This window comes from Pholcus phalangioides, unplaced genomic scaffold (assembly GCF_987345545.1).
Source record: "Pholcus phalangioides strain wild (caught in Gottingen) unplaced genomic scaffold, Ppha-v1.0 ptg000003l_1, whole genome shotgun sequence".
NCBI lineage: Eukaryota > Metazoa > Arthropoda > Arachnida > Araneae > Pholcidae > Pholcus > Pholcus phalangioides.
Window position 1 is genome coordinate 7,017,662 of NW_028301596.1, and position 24,009 is coordinate 7,041,670.

The 24,009-nt window shown below is 40.1% G+C and overlaps 1 protein-coding gene across 1 annotated transcript in view; it reads right to left on the reverse strand.

Moving 5' to 3' along the window:
- Positions 1 to 8,524: 8,524 nt before the first annotated feature.
- Positions 8,525 to 24,009, reverse strand: part of LOC149087978 (arrestin domain-containing protein 3-like) — a 65,949-nt gene continuing 50,464 nt past the window's right edge. The window contains exons 3-6 of the mRNA XM_089243332.1: positions 18,901 to 19,139; positions 18,376 to 18,558; positions 11,830 to 12,015; positions 8,525 to 9,016 (exon numbers count right to left, since the gene is read on the reverse strand). Of these exons, the coding sequence (XP_089099458.1) occupies positions 8,843 to 9,016; positions 11,830 to 12,015; positions 18,376 to 18,558; positions 18,901 to 19,139 (782 nt within the window). The 3' untranslated portion in view covers positions 8,525 to 8,842. The remainder of the gene's footprint in view (positions 9,017 to 11,829; positions 12,016 to 18,375; positions 18,559 to 18,900; positions 19,140 to 24,009) is intronic.

The following is a 24,009-nucleotide window of genomic DNA, read 5'->3' on the forward strand; positions in this document are numbered from 1 at the left end:
GTGGTGACTATTGGTCCAACAATGTTGTGCAATATAAGTGTTTTAGCTATAGATTTTTAACATAGCGTTTGTGTTTGGCAAGGCGAAACTTCAAAGAATGTTTGGTTTGGCCGATGCATGACAGATTGATTGGCAGGAAATACTGTAAATACCCCAACTATTGAGGCCTTCAACAGGATCTGTGAGTTTTGTTGATGATTGGGGTTCCATCATACAATGTGTTGTCACGATCCATGCAACCACGTGTTCTCATTTTTAGCAAGTGACCTGCGCTATAACAGGTTTTTTCTCTTTTAATTCATTTTCTACTGCAGAAGGGGCTACAGTAGCTCCGAAACAACTGTATGGTGTTTATTTCCGCATATTTTTAACTAACAACTTTGTATTTTTGCGTGCTACATTGCTAACAAGATAGTTCCACTACACAAAATAGTTGTATCTGTATGACAGTGGGTGCTGATCGGAGTGAAAAAATTAGTGCTTCCAAAAATCTGTTTGCAGTATACACACTATCTACTGGGTTCACCTCGTGCTCAGGTAAACAGTGCTTTGGCTGACAGACTCAAAAAATCTGCTCACATTATGTTTGTACTCTCACTCAATAATTTTGGCTCTCGTAAAGCAACATTTCCCCTAATTTTTTATTTTATTTTACCTGCTCCAATCTTTTTTTGTCTGTTCACAGTTGAAAAAATAATGCAGTCTGAAAAAACAATGGCTCATTCATCCATAGCCATCATATCCCTGGATATAGAAGGAGCATTCGATAACCTCAGATACTCGTCTATACGCCTTCGTCTAGCAATAGCGCCCATACCACAACAGCTCAAGGTAATCTTATCGGACCCTTTGAACCACCGCCGAGCGGTGTTGGTCATGGATGCGGGCAAAGCTATGAAAGAGCTTCAAAAGGGTGCAAAAGAGAGTTTCAAGGGGCTCCTGTTCCGGCCCCTTGTTATGGAATCTTGTTCTGGATGAGTTGTTGAAAATTAATTGGCCCTCAAACGTCAAAGTTCAGGCTTATGCTGATGACCTTTTGGTAATTGCATCTGCCCCTACTGTCAAGGGATCAGGTGGTCTAGCAGAAGAAACCCTTAGAGCAGTGTTAAATTGGCTGCTCATGCATAAGCTCACTCTTTCTATGGCTAAGACAAAATTCTTGTGGATATCGAAGAAAAGACCTCCCACCATCTGGTTCCAAGGGAAAACCATCAAGAAAACGGACGTGTTATGTTATTTAGGCATCTTTATCGATAAGCAACTTAGCTGGGAAGATCACATCAAAGAACAGAAGAGAAAGGCGTCACGTGTTCTTCAGAAGATGCGCCTGATGGCTGGACTACAGTGGGGACTGACACGGGCTCTGAGGAGATCCCTCTACTTGACAGTGGTTGAGCTTATGATAGCTTATGGAGCTTCAATATGGCATTCTCCCAAGGTCCAGATGTTCAGACGGCTCGATTCTATACAAAGACCCTTCCTTCTATATATCTCTGGTGCGTTTATAACTACACCTACGAATGCTCTTCAGGTGATCTTGGAGCTCCTGCCATTATCCCTCAAGATAGAATTCCTGGCAAGAGTCACACATCTTCTAAAGCTTCACAAGCCATGTCCATTGTTAGAGGAAGCATTAGTCCCGGACACCTTCGAGCAAAAAACTATATGCTGGACCTCGCATCCTGCAGAATCTCTGCAGGCCAATCAAGTACTCCTAGAATCTTTGGAGGATGATACACCTAAGGAGAAATCCATCGTATATTACACGGATGGCTCTAAACTGGAATCGGGTACAGGAGCTGCCTGTATAAAAACCGTGGGAACGGAGATCGTGGATAAATGGGCTGCTAAACTAAAAGAAAATAATTCAGTATATTAAGCTGAGATGCTCGCTATATTTACAGCAGCTCTGGATGCAGCTACAAACAGGAGGCAGACTGTAATAAGATCGGGTGGCCGTTCAAGTCTCCAGGCCATTCTAAACCCGCTCTCTGAAAATGCAATGGCGAGAAAGATAAGGAGTATACTTGTATCTCACCCATCAATACACATCTCCTGGGTAAAAGCCCACAACGGCCAGTGGGGAAACGAGCTTGCGGATGCGGCGGCCAAAGAAGCGACCAATACTGGAGTCCTTTACGACGAACTCTTATATCCAGGTTCTCACTCAAAATCACTACTCTGGATGGACATGATAGCAAATTGGCAATTGCATTGGGATATGCTGGAGGCGTCAGGAAGATCAACTCATGAAGTTATAAAGAAAGTAGATACCAGGAGCAGGGCCTGGTCACGAGAGCTCATCTTATTTGTCACCGGTCATGGGCCTTTCCCTTCAACCTTACATCGCTTTAAAGTGATTGCCAGCGATAAATGCTCTTGTCTTGAGCCTGGCATGCCCTTGCACTACGCCACATGCTGTTCAGAAACGACGCCCTTTCACTTCTGTTCGCCGGCTGCCCATCTACACAGACTATGGATGCTTGGCATACTACGTCGAGAGGAATCAAAGGAAAAGATAAGAAAAATGGTGAAATTCCTTGAGGAACATCCCGAAAAGATAAGGGATCAGTCTCCTCCAGCTCCTGCAACTCCGGTACCAGCGCCGTCAAGGAGATCGGTGCGTCTTCACCCTGACGAGCGAGGAGCAGGATGAATCCCAAACCTAATTAATGACATCTCAGAGAAATTAGACTGACTGTATTGAACTGCCCGAGCGCAATGAGGTGCTCTGCCCTTCTTGTCATTTGATACAATCCTTGATCAATCAAATTTCTGATTGCGCCTTTTGCGATACAATTTTTATACAACTTTCCACGATTATTTATTATCCGTGCCCGTTGCACTTTACTTTAACTTGATTAATTTGATTCTTCGATTTACATAATTTTTGATTTCCTTGCACTATATGTAATCTTTGACGTATCGATAAATTTTGGTTTTACAGGGAGATGCCCTGTTTCCTCCCCCCGGGGGGGGGGGGGCGAAGTGCTTACGTTGCTTCTTGCGACAGAGCCTGGGTGTCTCGCGGTTTCTCCAGTTTCCAACCTATGGTCTGCAAGCGTTGTTATGCATAGTGCTGCCATCTGCCCACAATTTTTCTAATTATGCATGAAGTGTAATGATTGAATAGTATACTGTTGTAGGCCTGTTGCTCTCTGCAGCTAGATTTTTTAATGGGGAAATCAGCTTTCATTTGTGGCTCGAAGATGGGCGCCACAGAGAATCAACTTAGGAGGTTTTATTGCATAATAATATAAGATAATAACTAACATATTATTGTATTATGAAAGACATGATTATTTTTAAATCACCATTGAGTAATGTTTCTTTTATTTTTCTTTGCAGACAAACCATTTATGGAGCAGTGTTTGTCTTGTTTCTTCAGCGATTTACTAATTTCACGAAATGTAGGATACATATAGTTTTCTATTATGCAATAAATGTATGGTAATTATGAGTAATATTAGTATCAGTGCTTTATTTTCACTTGTATTTCTCACCTTACATGAGCGGTTCCTAATTTTGTATACTCTTACTAAGCACAATGATAAATATAAAAAAAACAATATAAACAAGAATTCGAAAATAATTTTTTTTCTCCAAAATAAAACAAACTTCGCCATTTTTTTTTGTAAAGCAAATTACGCACAATTAGTTTGTAAATAGTAAGACGTACAAAGAAATGACACAGAAACGAAGGAGTAGTTCACAGAAAAACACGTTAGTTTGTAAATTAAACATGTGTGAAATCAAGCTGTGACTGTAATAAATGAAAGAAATGAAAAATAACCACAAAAAAAAATAAGTTTGCATTAATGGGACCTAAACAAGAATTTTTTATGGTCTCCCGTAACAATGATGCAAACTTTAAAACTTCAAGTTTCTGTTATTCTGCTCACCCAGCAGAGGTGCTAAGCATTAAAATATGAATTATTCTACAGTGATATTTTGTTTAATAAGTTCCCGTTGAACATATTTTACTTTTCTATCAAGATGTTTAGCCAGAACCATGGCCCTCACATCCTAGAGCAGGGCCCCCTAGGCTGGGATCTTTTCTTTTGCTGTCTCCCCCCCCCCCGACCACACTTTCACGGGGCCCCTTTATGATGAATTTATAGCGTGAAAAAAGCAAAAAAATGGTGAAAATCGTCCCGGGCCCCAGGGCTGGAGCCTTGTCAGCCCACCCCTTGTGGGGGCCATGGCCAAAACCAAACTCAAAGCTGACCTCTAGCCGAGGCTCTCTTCAAACAACATGCTGGCTAAACTGATCTAACATTGCTCTCCAAAATGGGTGTTAATAGAGATAACTCACCTGAGCAGTTAAAAGAACATCACACACTGTCAAGAATAAATAACATCACAATTCAAAAATTCAAGAATTAGTGAATTCCATAGTCAAAATAAAATTTTTTATTCTCTACAAGTCAGTAATGACATTCTTGTAGCTAGGAAACTGGCCGCTAATCAACAAACGGACAGATCATGCTGATCCCTTGGGAATGCGTGAGGATCACGTTATTAAAAAAAATAAATAAAAAAAATACTAAATAAATAAAGTTTCATTCTAGTAGACAGCCTTTAGTATTGAAAAAGTGAGGTTTATTTTCAATATTCTGAAATTTCAGGTTTTTTGAGTTGTGACGTTATTCTTGCCAGTGGGTGATATATTTATTTTCAATTCTCCATGCATGCGCATCATGTCCACAACACCTGTGAATACTCATGTTGTCGTGCAATACTCATAAATTATGCTGCTAAGTGGGATGGCACAGGTGGTCGCACATTTTTCACCACAAATCATCACACCATACATGCACCTTGTTCACATTCCTCTGCAGAACTTCCAACGAATTGGTACATGTTGGAATGTGCATGCTGTGAATCTGCCACGAAGTTTGTTTCTGTGCTTGTTATGCATGGTGCCGCCATCTGCCATCAGTTTTTCCAACTATGAGTGAAGTCTAATGATTGAATAATTGTATCGTTGTATGGGCCTGCGCTGCTGTTTGTGGTGAGACTTTTCAACTGGAAGATTGGCTTGCATTTATGCCTCAAAGCCCCTAACCGGCTGGAAATGCTCATTAAAAATTTACATCCTTACTCTCAGAAATTTGAAGCAGATCTGATATTCATGAGGTTCCCTTTGCACTTGTGGGCTTAGGGCTGTAACCAGGTTAACCGTGCATTGAAACAGAAAAATGACTTTTTTTAAGTCATCCTGGAGTATGTCCTCCTGGTGATCTCGATTATCTAGGAAGGCCTTTAGAAGTATGCTGCAGCACCGGGCTCCACACTCACGATAAATTATTGGACGCTTTCACCAATTCTGAAATAATTTATTAATTCCAAATTTTCATCAATTCTGTAATTGTTTTCTTCCATCTGTATTTTCATCAGTTCTGGAATAATATTTTGCATCCTTCCTGAATTATGGTGGTATTATTTCTTTGAATTATTTTCAATTCATCCAGTCCAGAATTTTCATCAGTTTTGGGAATTGTTTCTCTCATTAGTTTAAAATTACCTTTAGTGTTGAATTTTGATCAGTTTTTGTGTTAATTTACCCTTAATTGTGTGTGTTCAAAATTGTTTGAATAGATCAATTTCCCAACCTTTTGTTTCATTGCTCTTTCCTTCGGAAAATTGTTTCTTCCATCGTTCCCTAACTCAAGCTGATCCATACCCGAAGGTGGAGATAGACTTGAAAGTCTGGGGGGGGGGGGCAGGATGATGTCAGTTCATATGTATGCATATCATAGGTGGCAAGTCTCCCGGATTTCTACTCATCTCCCGAATTTTGCCCGTGATTGTAAAAAAAAATCTATATATTTCGGGAAAAAATTATTGCCCAAGAATTTACCAAAAAAAAAACAAAAAAACTGCTACTTCATAAGCGTTGTGTAATACCATTTCGTCAAATCACAAAAATAGCATTTTTGGGGGAGAAAACACAAAATTCTCCAATTAGCAAGCGTCAATCCGGCTTATCGAAATCCAAAATTGGTATGATCGTCAGGGCCTTCTAAAGAGTATCATAGGCCAGTTGATTTTTCTGAGGCCCTACCAAACAAATTCTCGAAATTTTCAACCAGATCTCATTTTTGTGAGGCCCTTCGCTGGTGATCCCGGGCCGTGCCCAGGTGGCCCCATGCCTTTAGGCGGCACTGATGTTCATGTGTATCTGCTTTATTCATGTGTACCGTTTTGGGCCCTATGTAATTTTTTTGGTTTGCGAGACTTGATTTTTTTTAGACTGAAATAATGAATACTGATTCTCCTTCCTCACAAAATAAATAAAATCCACGCAAAATGGGTCCTAAAATTGTTGAGACACCTGTCCTAGCTAATATTTTTGCACTGAGCCTCACGATTATCCGACCGATGTATGCTGCTGGTTCAGTGTTTGTTGGGACCAGAATAAAAGTTGAAGCCGATTCCCAGCCTTAAGGGTCCTGCCAGCCTTCATCCGGTCGAACATCAAGCCCTCACCATACGACGGAAGGACATCGTGGTCGATCTACAGAATCCAGTTCGAGATGATCGCCTCTGCGAACGGATGGGACTGTGTGCTCAAAGCCTTCCATCTAGCCGCCGCTCTCCGAGGTGAAGCCGTTGAAGTCATACAGACGATGGCCGCTGAAGACCAATCCGGCTTTGACGAACGCACTTGAGTTGAGGTTCGGAGAAAAGTACCACAAGGACTTTCACCGGCTGCAACTTAAGACCAGCGAAATATTGCAAGAGCTAGCCATGGACATCGAGAGACTCTCACAGGTGGCGTATGACGACTGCCCGCCAGAAATCAGGGATAGACTGACCCTGCAGTGCTTCGTCGACTCCTTCAGGGACCACGACATCCAGCAAGCGTTGCGTCTGGGCGAATACAAGGACGTGAGAAGTGCTCTGGAGTACGCTATGAAATCTGAAGCAGCCCAGCAAACTTCGAGGAGAGTCAGCAGTCGAATGGTCAGCAGTACTGTTGTGGAGGACTCTACGGCGCACATCATCAGAGAGCTGAAAGAACTCCTGAAGAGTGCCACCAACGGTCGTGGGAACCGGAAAGACGAGTCACGGGTGTGCTGAAAAAAGTCACCTGTGGAGCGCATGCTCAGTCGCGGCTGCCGATACGGGAAATACGCCATGCCGAGTGTACCACGTTTCACAGCTGCATGGTGGAGACCATGGGCTCTACTTGAGAGGCGAAATTGATGGTCTCCCATGTAGGATGGTAATCGGCCGGAGCCAACGTGAGCATCGTCAGGACGGACCTGGCTCAAACATTCCAGCAACGATTTCTCTACGTATCACCATCGTTGACGCTGCAGACAGTCACGGGAAAGAAAATGTGCGCGGGAAATTGGAAGTCTTGGTGAAGTTCGCCACGGTCATCTACCCAGGGCCACGACTAGATACTTTGTCACCCGGGGCAAGCCGGAATTTTGGTGCCCTTTGCATGTAGAGGAAGCAGTTAAAGGGTGAATTCGGCTCCTCTTCTGGTTCAGCGCCCGGGGCATCACACCTGCCTGCTCCCCCTCCTAGTTGTGGCCTTGCGTCTACCGACACACCGTCTTCATGGCCGACGTAAAAGACCCGTGCATTATCGGACTGGATTTCCTGAGGAAACATGGATTTTCCTTGGACATGGGGGATGACCAGCTGCACACGCTAAGGGAAAATATCGCCCTACTTGGATGTAGTCGTGACGAATTTGCTCCACAGAAAGTGATGGTCATTCCGGAAGAGGTACTGAATTCTCGCCATCGCAGGTACTTATGGGACGAGATTGTCGAATCGCCAAGACCGGATCAACATCGGCTCCTAGAAGATGAAGAACCGCTACGATACGGGGCTACGTCTCATGACTCCAAGGGAGGAGACCTTGTCTGGCTCCGGAGCCCGAAGCACCAGAAATTACTCTGTCCGAAAAACCAAACGTCTTGGAAAGGACCCTACAGAGGCATGAAGAAACTGGACGATGTGTTTATTCGGATTCAAAAGACTGTTGCCAAAATGCAAGGTGGTCCATCTAAACAGACTTGGCTCCCTACCACAGTGAGTGACAAAGTACGAATGGCAATATCACCGACTTGAAGACTGAATTGTCGGGACGAGCAATTTTAAAGTGGGGGGGGGGGGCAGTGTTACGAAAAATATCGGTAGCGCAATTTTTGGAGAAAACCTCGGGATAGTAATCTCCTGTTGCCAAACCGGAAGTGTAAAGACAAACACTCGAATCGTGTGGAAAGATCGAGATCTTCGTTGACCTTCATACGGTGGCGCCACCAGATTGGTACTACGGTCGAATTTCTGGAAAATTCGATGTGTCTTTAACAACGATGCGGGGAATAGAGAGGGTGATCAATGTTTTGTTGTACTTCACCCCCCTTAATGCGAGATTCTTATTTGTGAATAACTAAATAGCTGTTTTTTCTGTGAAATAAATCTGTGAAGTCCTGCAAATTGTGAGAAAAATTATCTGGAACAATAATTAAATTAAATAACAATAAAGACTTACAACGTGTTGAGGTTATAATAATTTATTTTTAAGCTGCTTAAGAAACAACATTTGGCACACAGGAGCAATTTTTGTTTGTGCCATTGAGCGTCAAACAATTTGCACAAAAAAACAACAACAAGCAATTGTTCTATTTACACCTACAATTTTTATAACAAAAATTCAAAGCACTGGTGTATTAATTAGTAGCATCATTTCTTTTTAACCGCGTGGTCTTTTTCCCAGAAGCTTGGTACCAAGTTAATTTAAAGTTCTATTTTGCATTGCTCTATCCTTGATACCTTCCTCCTGCCCGACACTGTACACTTATTGAGTTCACCGTCTTCACTTGAATTTTTCAGTACCGAGCCATGGTCTGAAGACTGGTAGCGTTGACGGGTAGTTGGTTCCTTTCCGTCTTTGCAGAGTCCCATCGGTGTTCCTTATAGGGTAGGTTGCCATCATGATCGGAAGTTGCAGCTTTAGTGAACGCTCTGCTCCTTTAGGTTCGAGTATGAACTATGGAGAGAGAAATATATGTGAAAACCCATTATTAATGTATGGCAACACGTATATGCTTGTATGTTATTAGAAAAGGGGTAATTTTTCATATATGTTTGAATATTTTTCTGGGAAAGGTTTGTTTTTCTCCACAAAAATGACGTCACTCGTAAAGACAGCTCTGCAAGTAGTAGAGCTCATTGAAATACTAGGCTGACTTTGAAAACAATTTAAATGCATACACAGTCAAAGTACAAAAAACACAGTAAACGTGAAAATACAAAATAAATACAATTAATAAAATTAAAAAAAAAAAGAGACATATATACACTTAGTGACCTGTAGGGAATTTGAAGTTTTTCCATCAGGTCTAGATAGGTGTCAAGGAAACAGTTATTTTCCGGATATTATGCTGAGGTGAGCTCGGAAAGAAAAGTCATCACGTCTCCGCCGGGACTCGAACCCAGGGTTCTTGCATACCGGGCAAGCATGCTACCATCTACACCACTGGAGACACATGAATCTGCCTTCCTAATTTCACGCACTGTGTCGTGAGGCGTAGGAAGGCAGATTCATGTGTCTCCAGTGGTGTAGATGGTAGCATGCTTGCCCGGTATGCAAGAGGCCTGGGTTCGAGTCCCGGCGGAGACGTGATGACTTTTCTTTCCGAGCTCACCTCAGCATAATATCCGGAAAATAACTGTTTCCCTTGATATCTCTGGCTGAGAAAGAAGCCATCTATATCTCTCTAGACAGGTGTATTTATGGTTTTGCCGCCCTTCTCTTATTCTGGCGAATTTCCTGACTAGTCTTTCCTCGAATTCGTCACCCTGTTCTGTGACCCGCTTGACCTCCCCTGCCCCTGCAAGTACAGTTTTGTCTCTATAGTCCCTCTTTTTGTCATTCACATACTCGTACCACTGTTTTGGTAGCTCACATGCTTGCATATTGTTATGGCCATTCACATGCTTGAACACTTTGGTCCTCCACATACTTACACACTATATCCATCGCTAACATACTTTCACACGCTCTATGTCACTCATTTGGTCATTCATATGATTGCTCACGCTCTGTCACTCTTTTGTCCACTCACGCACTTGCAAACTCTCTATGTCACTCTTTTGCTCATTGGTTGGCCACGCATTGACTTGGTCTCTTGCTGTCTGGACAGAGGCGGATTTATTGAGGTTTATACAAATTTCGCCACCCTTCTATCTTTTTACTAATTTTCTTGGCCACTCATTTCTCAGATTTGCTGCCCCTCTGAACTTGCCGCTCTGGGCTATAGCCCGTCAAGCTACCCTGTAAATACGCCACTGGGTCTAGATGAGACTTTAGTTTCACAAACTAACATAAAATAAACAACGAGAAATTTATTCATACGAAGGAAGATGTGACCTTCTTGAGTGCGGGCGTAATGACAAATGATTTCTTTTTTTCCTCTAGAGAAGCGCGCGCTTTCTGTTAACGGCTGCAGTGCCACAACACTATAGCCATTAGATGTAATCTTATTCCAGTCGCCTTTTGGATGAGACATAAGTGAACACAAGTATGACGTCATACATGCATACAGGCGTATAGCGTCTAAAGATACCGGCGGGATCATCAAGCAATAATGCGGACTGCCGACGTCACAGTGCTCGGCGATGGCGGATATGATGGCTACGCATTCGCTGTTGTTGTACATAAGCGATTCTAAACCATTATTTCTTAAAAAGCTTTCGATTCATTATTTTCTGTTTTTAGTATTGGTACGCTGACGCCTCCTAGATATTCTAGTCTTTGTGATGCAGGTGATATTTTAACGATTTCCGAGGTATCGTCGGCCATTACCGGGTTCACAAGGGTTGCCACCGTAGTGACGAGCCCGCGAGTATTTCTAGTTCTTCCTAGCTAATAAGGGATCAGACACCTGGAGAGATATTCAACTGACGGACTCATGCGGCAAAACCAGTTTTTGTTCAAAGTGACATCTAATGGTTAAAAAAAGACAGGATAGGGAACAGTGGTAATACGGAGGTCACACTTCTGCTCAAAGATGGCGGATAAGTCGGTGTTAAGGAGCCCTAGCCAACCGCTGTTCCCCTATCCGGTTTCTTTAATGAATACGCATCATTTCTAACAAAAAAAACTGATTTTGCCGCTCCAAGATGGAGAGAAATGAATCTACCCGGTTTTATAGGCGCCTTATCTGCAGGTTGAGCTCCTTGAAACAATACGCTGATTCATCCATCATCTTTGAGCAAAAATGTGATGTCAGCATTATAGATATAGCCAATCGCTGATATCTATTCTTTTTTAACGATTTCCCTCCACTTGGAGCTGCAAACCTGCTCCAGCTCAAATGTGGATGGACAACGAATCTGTTCTATTTCTATAAAAAGCTAACCTGCAGATTATTCGATTTTTCAAATTTCACATCTTTAAAATTTTCACATAAAACGTTTGACCGTGGTCTCCCAAACTTATCTGTCCAATTAAATAATCTACAGGGCAAGCACAACCTCTGTCAATCGTCATTATGGGCAGTTTATTACCGTTTCAGGGAAGAGTGAATTGTGCTGGAAAGTGTATACGTATAAATAAGAATCTGTATTCATATATGTAGTGTTGTGTGTGCGGTTTGTGCTGCCATCTATATTTCAAATCGCAAATAAAGTGCAATGATTGATATTTGTCCCGTTGCAGGGTATGTTGCGAGACTTTAGAGGAAATCGCCAACTTAAATCACTGCTTTTGATACAATTTTTAAATAAGAACCAAGAAGTCTTTGTCTCATCTACAATATTGATCATTCTGATTTCAATAGGCCATTCGGAGATACTCACATATACATCGTACTGAATTTTAATTAGATGGCAGCCCCTCAGATTCGTCGGTGGCAGTGGCGGTATGTACAACAACTCATTCTTCCACTGGTCTGTGATTCCTGGCGGTATCCGTCCTCTCTGGAGCGATGCCAGTTCCCTCGTTTCCGATTGGACTATCTTGTTCTTAGCCGTGTATTGAATGGTCTGAAAACACACACACAACAAGAACACTTTCAAAAAATAAAACAAAATTGTTGAAAAAATTTTTTTTGTTTAACAAAGAGGGGAAAAAAGCAAATCACTATTTAGTATTTACGTCTCATGAATTTTATATTCATTTTTGGATGGAAATTTTTTAAATAATTTTTTTGATGTTCTGAATTTAAAAAAAAAAAAAATGTATATTTTCTAACTTCTATTTTAAGCAATCAACTAACACACACATCGAAAAAGATTCTCTCTTCTCCAAATAAAGATTCCGGGATTAATGGAAACCGAGAAGCCGACTTGGTGGCGGCAACTCCGTATAAAAGGAACCAGAATAAATGAAACTGGATATTTTTTTCGACACAAACACAGCGAATTTCCAGTTTCTTTTCTCTAGTTCGATGGTTTGATTTTTAAGACTATTTTCTTTCTACTCCGGATTCACGTTTCTCATTGGCTTCCTGCCATTCGAAATATTTCATGTTCAAATTATCCCACGACGTAGCAAGTTTTTACAAAAGACAATATTCCTACGAACATCAGTCATCACACTGTACATCTCTTATTTCCCCCTCCAGATTACTATGTAAGATGTATTTTTGGAATTTGAAAGTGTGATGACATAAAATATTTTGTATATTTTTGCTTTCGTTGTATGTTAAACACCGTATGTTTATTGATTAAGTTTTTCATCGATTTTCATTGAAAAAAACTATATGAGGCATATTTACGCATGTTGTAATATAAAATTTACAATACTTGATGAAACATTATACAGGGTGTCCTGCAAGTTATAATTCCGCCTTTATCTCATTAACCGTTCGTCGTACATCAGGGGTCTTCAACGCATGGCCCGCTGGGCAAATGTGGCCCTCGCATATTTTGCCGTAACCCTCCGACCTCTTTGAAGTTAATGACTTCTTTACATTGAAAGGGGAATTACTTAAGTATCCATTAAACCTCGTCTAATGGTCTTTGAGAGCTGTATTGCGGTATTTATAACTGTAATATACTTTTGATACATTAAGAGCACCGTCCTAACGAATACGGAGGGCTCGGAACCCAAATATTTTCGAGGACCCCTAATTTCATATACCTACAATTTCGGGAGGGAAATTCATCATCCACACAGAAGGTGTAAGTAACAACGGAATTACTGAGACTCTCCCCTTGATTGATGGCAGGTTACGTCGATTTAAATCAGCTTGGTTTAAATCAAGATTAAAATCACGAAATTTAAATTTCATTTTTTCTTTATTTAACTTCAATGATGAGGTAAGAATAACCTAGTATGGTATGCATGTGTGTTGTTGAAATGCAGGAAACTTCTAGATTAAAAGAAATATAGAAGATCTTATAAATTTTGGCTTGAACCTAATTCCTAGGTATAGTGCAAAAAGGTAGCTGCTGTTCTATTTCCAGATGTTGTGCATGGCAAACATTGCAGAAAAATATAGGGAGCTTAACTTAGATATAATTGCGCCAAATATTTACAATGTGTGACAACGGGGCACTAGGCATCCCCTGATAAAAAAAAAAATAGGTTTTTTTGTTGCACATGTAGTCTTGAATTCTCTGCCTTAATTCCTGATTTAACCCTCTCAGCGGCAATCCCGAGGTATCTCGTCAAACTTGATCTTCTTTATTTCAGTCATCCCAAAATATCTCGGGTTCTAAAACCGCGTTGAAGTTGTTTTTACAGTCAAAAATGTTTCCACACCCCTTCCCTCCAATCGATCAACTGCCAGTGGGCGGAGTCAGCTTTTGTTCAACGTTGAATAAGGGAAGGAGCGAGAAAAATAGAGACTGTGCTTATTCCCCCCTTCTTTCAGCACAGTTAGGAAAAATATGCTCAGCAGTGTAAACAATACAGAGAAAGAATTTTTCCAAAAAAAAAGTATTTCTCTCTTCATAGAATTTATATATGTAATATAAATCTATACACAGTGAAGGAAGTAAAAGCGGTGGGCGGAGTCAATGTCTTGTTTTCTAGTTCGGGGGGGGGAGCGGTTATATATTAGCTCGCAAAAAAAATTCTTCTTGGAAAATAGGTGGCAATTTCTAGCTGATTTCGCAATTTCCAACGTGGCAGTTATAATGCGGATCAGAAGCATTTTAAAAATCGCTTAAAGGATTAATAATAGATTTTGCGCCAACATAAAGACCGTTGGACTTTTTAATGCGTAAAATGAAAAAAAGTCTAGATTGTTTGCTATTTTTTTTTTTCATCAAAACTCATTAAATCAGTGAAAGAATTTAAATGTGTAGGGCTAAAATTACGAAGCAACATCATGCAAGTTAGAAACGTATCACAAAAAATGTATCCATCAACTCGGCAAGAAATAATCTTATCAATAGAATATGTTTCTCATTTAAGTTGATGCTGAATGACCCTTTGCTTGTACATCAAAACCTCTACCATATGTGCTACTGAGTCTCCACCAGGCATTTACTTTAAAAGGCGGGGGTTTTGTGCCCTCATTAATGAAAGGACTTATTTCTACATGAAAAATCTTAATCCATGAAGTTAATTCGGGCTGAACAACCTGTCATGCTATATAAACACAGATTTTGGATGTTCATATTTCTTGTTTGTAGTTCGTTTCTTATTGCTTGTTCGTTATTTTATTCATTAATGCTGAATTAAATTTGAGAGATTACATAAGAAAAACGCATTCTAAATGAATAACAAGATTTGCTTTAATTAATAAGCAGTCAGTTAATTTAAATAAAACTAATCCGATTTAAATATAAATCTGATTTATGTAAAAAAAACCGATTTAAAAACCATTTTTTTGAAAAAATCTTGATTTTTTTCATACCTATGATTGAAGGAATGATTTTAGCATTACAAGTATTTCCAATAAAATTTCAGACATAATTTCTAAAAGAAATATTTTTATAACTATTTCCAAAGTAAAACGAAATGATTCTATAATTAATTTTAAGGATAAATCTTAGAAATAATTTCTGACTTCCTTTTAGAAATGGATTCACACTTTTAAGAGAGATTTCGTAATTACTTTTAGAAATGATTTCCCAATTACGTTCGAGATTAATTTCAGATTTCTTGATGAATAATTCCATAATCACTTTTATTTAATAATTTCAGAGTGTTTTGTGGGAGAATAATTTCACTATTATAAATTCTCGCATTTCAGAATTATGAACTGTCATAAAATTTTATAAGTAATTTTAGAATTACGTAACAGGAGAAAGAGAAATCCAGAATTTATGAGAGAAATAATTTCAGAATCATTGAAAATTCATATTTGATGGAAGAAATCCTTTCTTAATAGAAAGAATAAATTCAAGGGTAAATTCTTCACCAAATTTGGGACCCGCTTGCTCACTCTTTAACACGCCATTGTACCTTACATTTAGATTCTTACTAATCTGTATATGCCGTATTACTATTAAATACCATAGTATGACTGGATGTGCCTGCGGGCTTCATGTAAGTCTTTGATTTGGCCCGCAATGTCTGAAAGGTTGAAGACTCCATGTCGTAGAGAAATGATTCCAATTTAAAAAATGCTCAGAATGTGTTAAAAAACCACCCTGTACCAGTTTTGAGAGTGAAAACAGTGTCATAAATTTAAAAAAAATTAATTTTTATACGGTAATTTCCAATTAGAAACGAGTGTTTTGTGTTAGTTTATGCTGTTCTTTCCTTATTTTCTAATTAAAATATCTCAGTGAATATTGATTGCAATTACAAACATGGGGCTTTATTGCCTCAAGAGAGGCAGGGTAATAACTTTCTATTTGAAAGTCAGAGGACGGGGGGGGGACCGTTTAAAAATTTAGATTTCGTTATTTTGTGACGTGCTGTATTTTCCACTCTCAAAACCACATTGGGTGCTTTTTGAGAACATTTCGAGCATTTTTTAATTCAGAATCACACCTCTATGACGAACGGTTGATGAGATGAAGGCTAAATGAGGATTTACAGGACACCCTGTATAAGGCGTCTTGAAAACAGCTAGTATTTGATATCGATTATGGACCGAAAGTTGAGAATTCTCGACCCTAAAGACTAACGAATCCTCGTTATCTGATGTGATTTTATATCTGAAAAATTTTGACCAAGTGTGTTGATGTTCAACGGGTTTTTGATATAATTTTCACCGACATCTTAGTTCTACATTTTAAAGGTTCTCGATGTCGCACGTGTCTTTTATCAAAAAAATTTCTACTCTAATTAATTTAGTTATTAATTAACCAATTGATTAAAATAAATTCATTTGGTCAAATTTTCTATTCCTATCTGAGAATTTTAGTTGATATCCCACGTGAATCGGTGAATTTTTGATATCCTATGCAGATCGATATCTGTGAATTCTTAATAACCTATTTGCACCGACATCTGAGAATTCTTGACATGTCACGTGGACCAATATCCGTGGATTTTATGTCCGATGTTGACCAATATCTGAGAGACACCTTTATGACTCATAGGGCCGTATTCACCGACATGGTTTAAACCCGTGTTTCCCAAAGCGGGAAATATCGCCCCCTGGTGGGCGATGGAATGGTCCAAGGGGGTGATAGAACCTACTGATTTAACATAGGATCCTATGGGTTTACGTGAGTTGGGGGGCGATGATAGGAAAAAATTTCCGATGAAGGGGGCGATGGAACAAAAAGTTTGGGAGACCATGGTTTAAACTGTAGTCACAATTTTTGTATAAGAGATCAATATAGATTGGTTAAAAAACTGAATTCAACCAATCCGTGTCGATCTCTCATCAAAAAATTGTGACTACAGTTTAAACCATGTCGGTGAATACCGCCCATAGTCTGGCAATCCTTGATTTACTACGTGTCTTTCATCGCATGTGGAAAATATCTGAGAAGTAATTCCCGTGAAAGATTAAAGATCCTTTAAACCCAAAAACATCTTTGATTCGATCCGAATCGATATCTGATAATTCTATGACCCAAAATGGGGAGTTCCTTTGATATCCAACGTGTCATTGATCAAATTTTTACCGATATGAATTTTTTTTTTTTTTTTGACGCTCGAAATCCTCCACATCCTTTGGTCAACGCGGATCGATATCTGGTAATTCGATGATGACTTGGAAGTGAGGGGGGGGGGAAGAGGAGGTGTGAGTTTCGGATTTGCTGACTTTTGACGACAAATGGGAGTGTTGAATGATGCTTATATGATGCTTATCTCACTCACCCTTTATAAAAATATGAAATATTCTTAATGGCATCTTACTCAGTACGTCAAAACGCGAAAAACCTTCTGCTAGTTTGTAGGCACCTGAACTAACATTCTCCCACGTCCATAGCTGGGGGGGAGGGGGGACTTGGGAGGAGATCTACTACTTTACCGCACACCAACTCCGGTCGTATATCGCCATACGGCACTTTCGAACTAGTGGAGTTGGGTGGGAAATCACACAAGGCGCCATATACCGGTGGTTGAATAGGTAAATAACTTGTTTCTGATTTTCTTTGGCTGCATTCTCTAACCCATGGACCTTGGCCTTCATTGTGGAAGACGAGCATCTTACCACTGCACCACTCGGGTACGACTTGGGGGTCTGGTACCCCCCCCCCCCGAAATGAGTAAAAAGATTGGGCGAAATCTATTGTTCTAATTGTTTGTCTGATTTCCCCCGAAATGAAAGGGTCCCCCTCTGAAAGAAATTTCTGGCTACGGGCCTGTATTCCCCCTATTGATATATCCCCCCCCACTTTAGTGATCCCTAAATGTTCCGCAGATCCTTCAAGTGCTATAGAAATGTTCCGCGCGTCACTCAAATTATGTCGTGGATCACAAGTAATCTGGGAATGAGCCGCGGGTAACTTGAGTGATGTAGAAATGCACTGGAGGCCGCTTAAGTGCTTTAAAAACTATGCCACACGTCACTCAAAGGATCCCTAAATGTGCCACGGGCCGCTTAAATGTTCGGGAATTGTGCCACGGGTCACTTAAACGATCCGCAAATGAACCACTTACTTCATTTTTTACAAAATCAGGTATAGCATCAAATAACCCCGAGAGCCACGTTTGGTCCGCAGGCCATGGGTTTAGCATATATGGCTTAGAGGGTGGGTCGCAATGAATTTCTTAAAAAATACATTTTGAGTTCTTAGTCTTCAAATAGCAATCAAATTAGCAGAAATTGATTATAATAACATATAAAGGTATTTTCTTCCGTAATTTTAATTTGTGAAAAAAAGGCAGAGCTAACGAAATTTTGCTGACAAGGTGGAAAGGGGTCAAAAATGCCTAAAAATCTGCTGAAAATACTTGAACGGCTCCGTAGATTGAGGGTGAAATCTCTAAAAAGTGACTGACCACAAATTTCCGTAGATGATAGTACAAGAGTGGCTTACCTCAGTAAGAACGGCTTTCGTCTTTTTGATGAGCGTCCGACTGCCATTGTCGATGGTGGCGTGAATCGATATGCTTTCGCCCGGTACGTAACCGCCTCGGTCAAGTCTCACAATACAAGAAACTGGCCCAGAATTCAAACAAGGGATGCCCAAGTTATCTTCAAGCTCGCAGTGAAATGGTTGCTGTAAGAGAAATAAGTATACATTATGATGCAGAAGGCAAGGTACTTTTTAGACACTAAAAAAAGTAGTTCTTCCAGCCAGCTGGGAAGATCCCAGAAGTCACTTTGCTTGAGGGTCCATGATACTGTTCAGATAGCCCAGGTATGGTGACGTGCAGGGTTGGCTACTCACTACAATAATGGAATCAAAATCTGTCTCAGAAAATGATAAATTTAGTCCAAATATATCAACGACAGGGGGCCGTTTTCAAGTATACTGTGAGATATTTTGAGAAAAAGTTAGAATATGGTGGCATTGTGATTATATAAATCATCAAACGCCTTTTGAATGTAAATAACTTACCATAAGTAAAGAAGGTTCCAGATTGAGATCGATCGGGCTCATGACGATGAAGACCTGTTGATTCTTATGCGTCAGACCAGACGGTTCCTTGAGAGCTGTCTTGCAGTAATACTGTACCCAGCCGTGCTTGCCAAGGAAAGTGGACGGTAGGCCCAACGGTAGACCGAGTTTGAAAGGGAACGAATGGACACCGGGAGATAGTATTATAACTCTATCAGACTCTACAGTCCTTTCGGAACCTGCAAATATAGAACCACATCTACATGAACATCCATTTTTACATGAAAAACTTTTTTTTTAGCGGAAGACAGGCCCGTTTTTAAGGTTTCCTAAACTGACACGTGTCGGTCTGGAGTGTATCTGACGTGCCCTACTGGATCTGTGCTCGATCTTTCTCATGTGAATAACCCAACCTCAGACACAATGCGTAACATATGCACAAAGTGTCTATAAGAGGTTCTTAACCTTTCTTGTGCCGTGTACCCTTTGTGCCAAAAAGACAATGGCCACGGGCCTCCCTTTGTTCATAATATTAAGGCCACGGACCAATGATGTGTTTAGTACATAATAATATAAAAATTATAAGTTCATTGTTTGCTCATCCAAGCTCACGGACCTTCTGAAATCTCTCCGAAGAACTTTAAAGGATCCGTGGACCCCTGGTTAAGTACCACTACTCTATAGTTAAAGTTTCTGTCTCGAGCTGTCTACAGCCGAAACTAATCATCATAGATTCACGAAAATTTAAGAGCTCCTTTTGAAAGGACAAGAGAGACTTTAAGAGCCTTTCCGTCTAAGGCTGAACTCATAGTGGAGCGAAGAGGTACGAGTTCCAAGAATAACAACTAGGAAGAACACAATGCATGGGATGAAGGAAGAGATGTCCGCACATATTAAAAGAGGAGGAGGATAGAGAGAAAATGACCGGAGGAGTTCTGAAATGTAAGGCTGTGACGATGATGATGATGATGATCCCTCTACAGAAGAGGGGAAGAAAAAAAAAGGGAGAAACGCGGACCACAACTAGCAGAAAGCGAAAATCAGCAGATCGAGGTGAAAACGAACAGGTTTGTTCAAATCGTGCACCTCGTTGAGTGGCCTCTTTCTCTCTATCGCGCCCGCATCCTGAAGCAGGGCCCCTAGGCTGGGAAATTTTACGGGCCCCCCCAACCAGACTTTCACGGGGCCTCCTTTATCATGAATTTATAGCGTGAAAAAACAAAAAAAAATGATTAAAATCCTCCCGGGTCCCAGGGCCGGAGCCTTGTCAGCCCACTCCTTGTGGGGGGGGGCATGATGTGGGGTGTAGAACAAAACAATGCAACTGTTTTCGTCGCTAGTCTCTATTATGCATTCCCGTACCTCTTTGTCGCCACACTATGTACACGGCCTAACCGAGAAAAAATGTCTTAACACATTCGGTAGAGTCTCGTGAGTGCTAAAATCTGCTACTTCACGCCATCTAGCAGTGAATTTTGACGTTTTCCTTTTTGCTGTTTCTGTCTTCCCCATTCCCTTTATTAAGAAGCAAGTTTTTTTGGAGTTCCGATAAATAATTTTAGTGTAGACATTTCGTCAACTTATGAACACCCTGCACATTGCTGGGCTGAATTTTTCCTGCAGCTGCTTGTACTCGAACGCGTGAGAGGAAATTGAATTATTAATGAACATTCAAAATGCGGGATGAGAAAATTTTATTTCTTAAACGTGGAAAACACATTCAATTTACCAAAGAGAGAAAGAATTTAAGATAGAGATTTTTCATCAAATGCATTTTCAAATGTACATAATTTTTTTTTTTTAATATGTTTAGAAGAGAGAGAGTGAAAGTCATTTTCTATCACTTCAAAAATATAATATTTCGAGGATTTAGAGCTTTTCAAAAAAGGAAATTAATTACCATTTTCTTCCTCGATTAAAAATGGATTATTTTGGCTTTCTTCTCTTTAAGATTGAAGAGCAATTTGAAGCCGAAACGTATTCTAAGAAATTATTTTATTATTTTCAGTTAGTTTTTGATTATATCGATTTTTTCACGTCAGTATTTTTCCCAATAGTAAGGGGGGGGGGGAGGGCAAAAAATTATGGTGCACAGATGAAATCAATTACTCTGAAAATCACCCAAATGGCATATTGAAAGTATGGTTTGTTTGAATTAAAATTCTCCTCGTTGTCAAGAATATTTATTTTAACCGTGAACAGGGTTAATAGCATTAAATATTTCATTTGGACGGAATCTTCGTTTAAAACTTTTCGTTCTGACCTACATTTCGATGCGTATGGGTGTCTGTACCATTTGCGGCTCGAGCCGTATCTCAATGGCTACTTAATTTCAGTCCATGTATTTGCTAACGTGAATTGCTGTAGTCATTCAGTGCTACGTGCAAAATATTCAACAACGTCGAAAAAAACGAATAAATTGATTGAAAAAAACTTTAATACACCGTTATATACCAGGCCTAAACAGGCTTCCTATGCATTTACCTATGCGCACCTACCACATATTTCTAGAAGTATGCACAACTACCAAGCATGCCTACGATTACGCCCAACGACCACTCATGAGCGTCCGCACATAGTTGTTCCGTAGCAGTACCTACGTATTTTCAAAGACATGCGATTGTCTAGAACAGTGGTTCTCAACCTGTAATCCGCGGAGCCCTTGCTGCTCCTTGTGCACTTCCCAGGGGCTCCACGGCCACTCGAGGATAATAAAATAAATCAATAAATTTGATTAACAAACAAAAAAAAAGGCTTAAAGGGTACCACCATATAAATAATATACTAAAAAGGGCTCGCCATAGAAATTATACACCGAAAAGGGCTCGCCATAGAAATTATACACCGAAAAGGGCTCCGCGAGTCAAAAAAGGTTGAGAACCGCTGTTCTAGACTAGTGGTTCTCAACCTTTTCTGTAAAGTAAAACAATTCAGTGGCGGAGTCCCATAGGCTAATTTTTTGATTATTCATCAAAGTTACTGATTTATTTTTACTATTTAAAAATATTTATAATTCCTTTTTGAGTTTTACTGTTTTTTTTATTTTCCTCAAGCAACCGCGGAGCCCCTGGAGAGTGCACAAGGAGCCCCAAGAGCTCCGCGGAGCACCAGTTGAGAACCGCTGGTCTAGAAGTAAACAAACCCTTTAAACATTTCTTGGAGCACGCACGTAAAAGTTTCTTCGAGGTTCCAAGGCATTTCTAGAGATACGCAAGCCTCTTCGACGTAACAAGAAGTAAACAAACTCTCAACACAACTTCTAGGGGCAAGTAATCGTCATATGTTAAGTATTTCTACGGGTAAATGTATTCTATACACATTTCTAGAGGGTACACAATGCATGCCTCTTGAAGCATATTGTGAAGAACTACTGCGATAGAGTTATAAAGTCGTGTAGCAGTTTTTCGGACACCCTATATTCAGAGGTGCATCTATGGTTTTGCCACCTGTGGATTACACGAATTTTGCCGCCCTTCTCCCACTCTACTCTAATTTTCATGACCACTCTTTCCTTGAATTCATCACCCTGTGCTATAACTCTAGTGGCCCTCCCACCCGACTCCCGCACGTAAACTTGTGTTTCTAAGTTCTGTGTCACTCCCATGCTCACACAGTCTCCACATCACTCTTTTGGTCGTCCACACGGTTTTGGTCACTCACATGCTTACACACTGTTTTACCCATTCACATGCTTGCACACTGTTTTGGCGGGGTTATTAACCTATGGTTTGATCACGGGGACTTTCAAGGTGGGTCGTTCAAATCCACTAACAGCCAGGGACTCTTGAGTCATGCGTCCCGACCAAAAGTTGACTCGCAGGGTTGAGTGCTTCCGTGATGGGTCGCACAAATTTATTAACAGCCAGTTGCTCTTGAGATATTGGTCACGATCCAAACCTGATTCGCAAGGCTTCGAGATGGGTCGCACAAATCCACTAACAACCAGGAATTCCTGCGTCACGGGCTACGACTCAAATCTGATTCGCAGTGGCTTCCACGAACGAGTCGTACAAATTCACTTACAATTCGTAAAAACAGAAACAGTCCCATAGGTCGAAAAGCTGATCTTTCTGCTCATTTTGGGTCACGGCTGAAAAAGGTTAAAAAAACTCCTGCTTTAAGTTACCTTTTTGGTCACTCACTGACCTTTACTTTCTCGGCAGAGGTGGATTTATTTATTATTTGTTTATACAAAAACGTTGCCGCCCTTCTCCCATTCCACTAATTTTCTTGGTCGCTCATTCCGCAAATTTTCCGTCCCCCACGAACTTGCCGCCCCTGGGCTACAGCCCGCTAAGCACCCACGCGTGAATACGCCACTGCCTGTATGAAATTAATATATACATAATACGTACAATAACTTCTTGGTATATCCGGAGGCAAAGCATTATTAGACGAATGTTAATAAGAAATATTTTAAGATTGATTTTTCAAATAAATAAAATCGCACACTTCGCGGAATGTTAATTTACTTTCCATGTAATCTTTCAAGTACACAAAACATCTGCAATGTCAACACCAAAGAACACGTATCAAAACACGATAAATAAGTAACAATCTTTGTACGTGTCAAAATATATAATTCCTCGGAATTAAATTACGCAACCCCCCATTTTTCCAAAAAAAGACGTCACACCAAAAGACGTCATCGGAAATTGACGTCACACCTAAACTAATTTTTATTTCCGCTATCTAATGTAAATGACAGGGTTGATAATTTTAGCAGCTAAATATAATGCAATATGTAAGTTTTCTTCGTGTATTCCCCGCGTGTTAAAATCTCTAAGAAATGTCTTAACTAAAGAAAAATAGTTATTCTTCTCTTAGTAATTAAATAGTATCGATATTTTTGATTATAATAAAGAAAAACAAACCAATAGACAAAACACGAGTTAATTACTGTAATTGTTCAACAAAGAAAAATCCCCTTTTCAACAAAAATCCCTATCTTTGAAAAGAAAAGAAAAGATGGCATTATTTTTAATTAGTTTTACGTCTTAAGTTAATTTGGTTGGAGAAAATATTTGAAAACAAAATAAATTTAAACGCGAATTAGAAAATATATGACACGGTATACAAATGTATTTCACGAAGTATTTTACGGAAGTA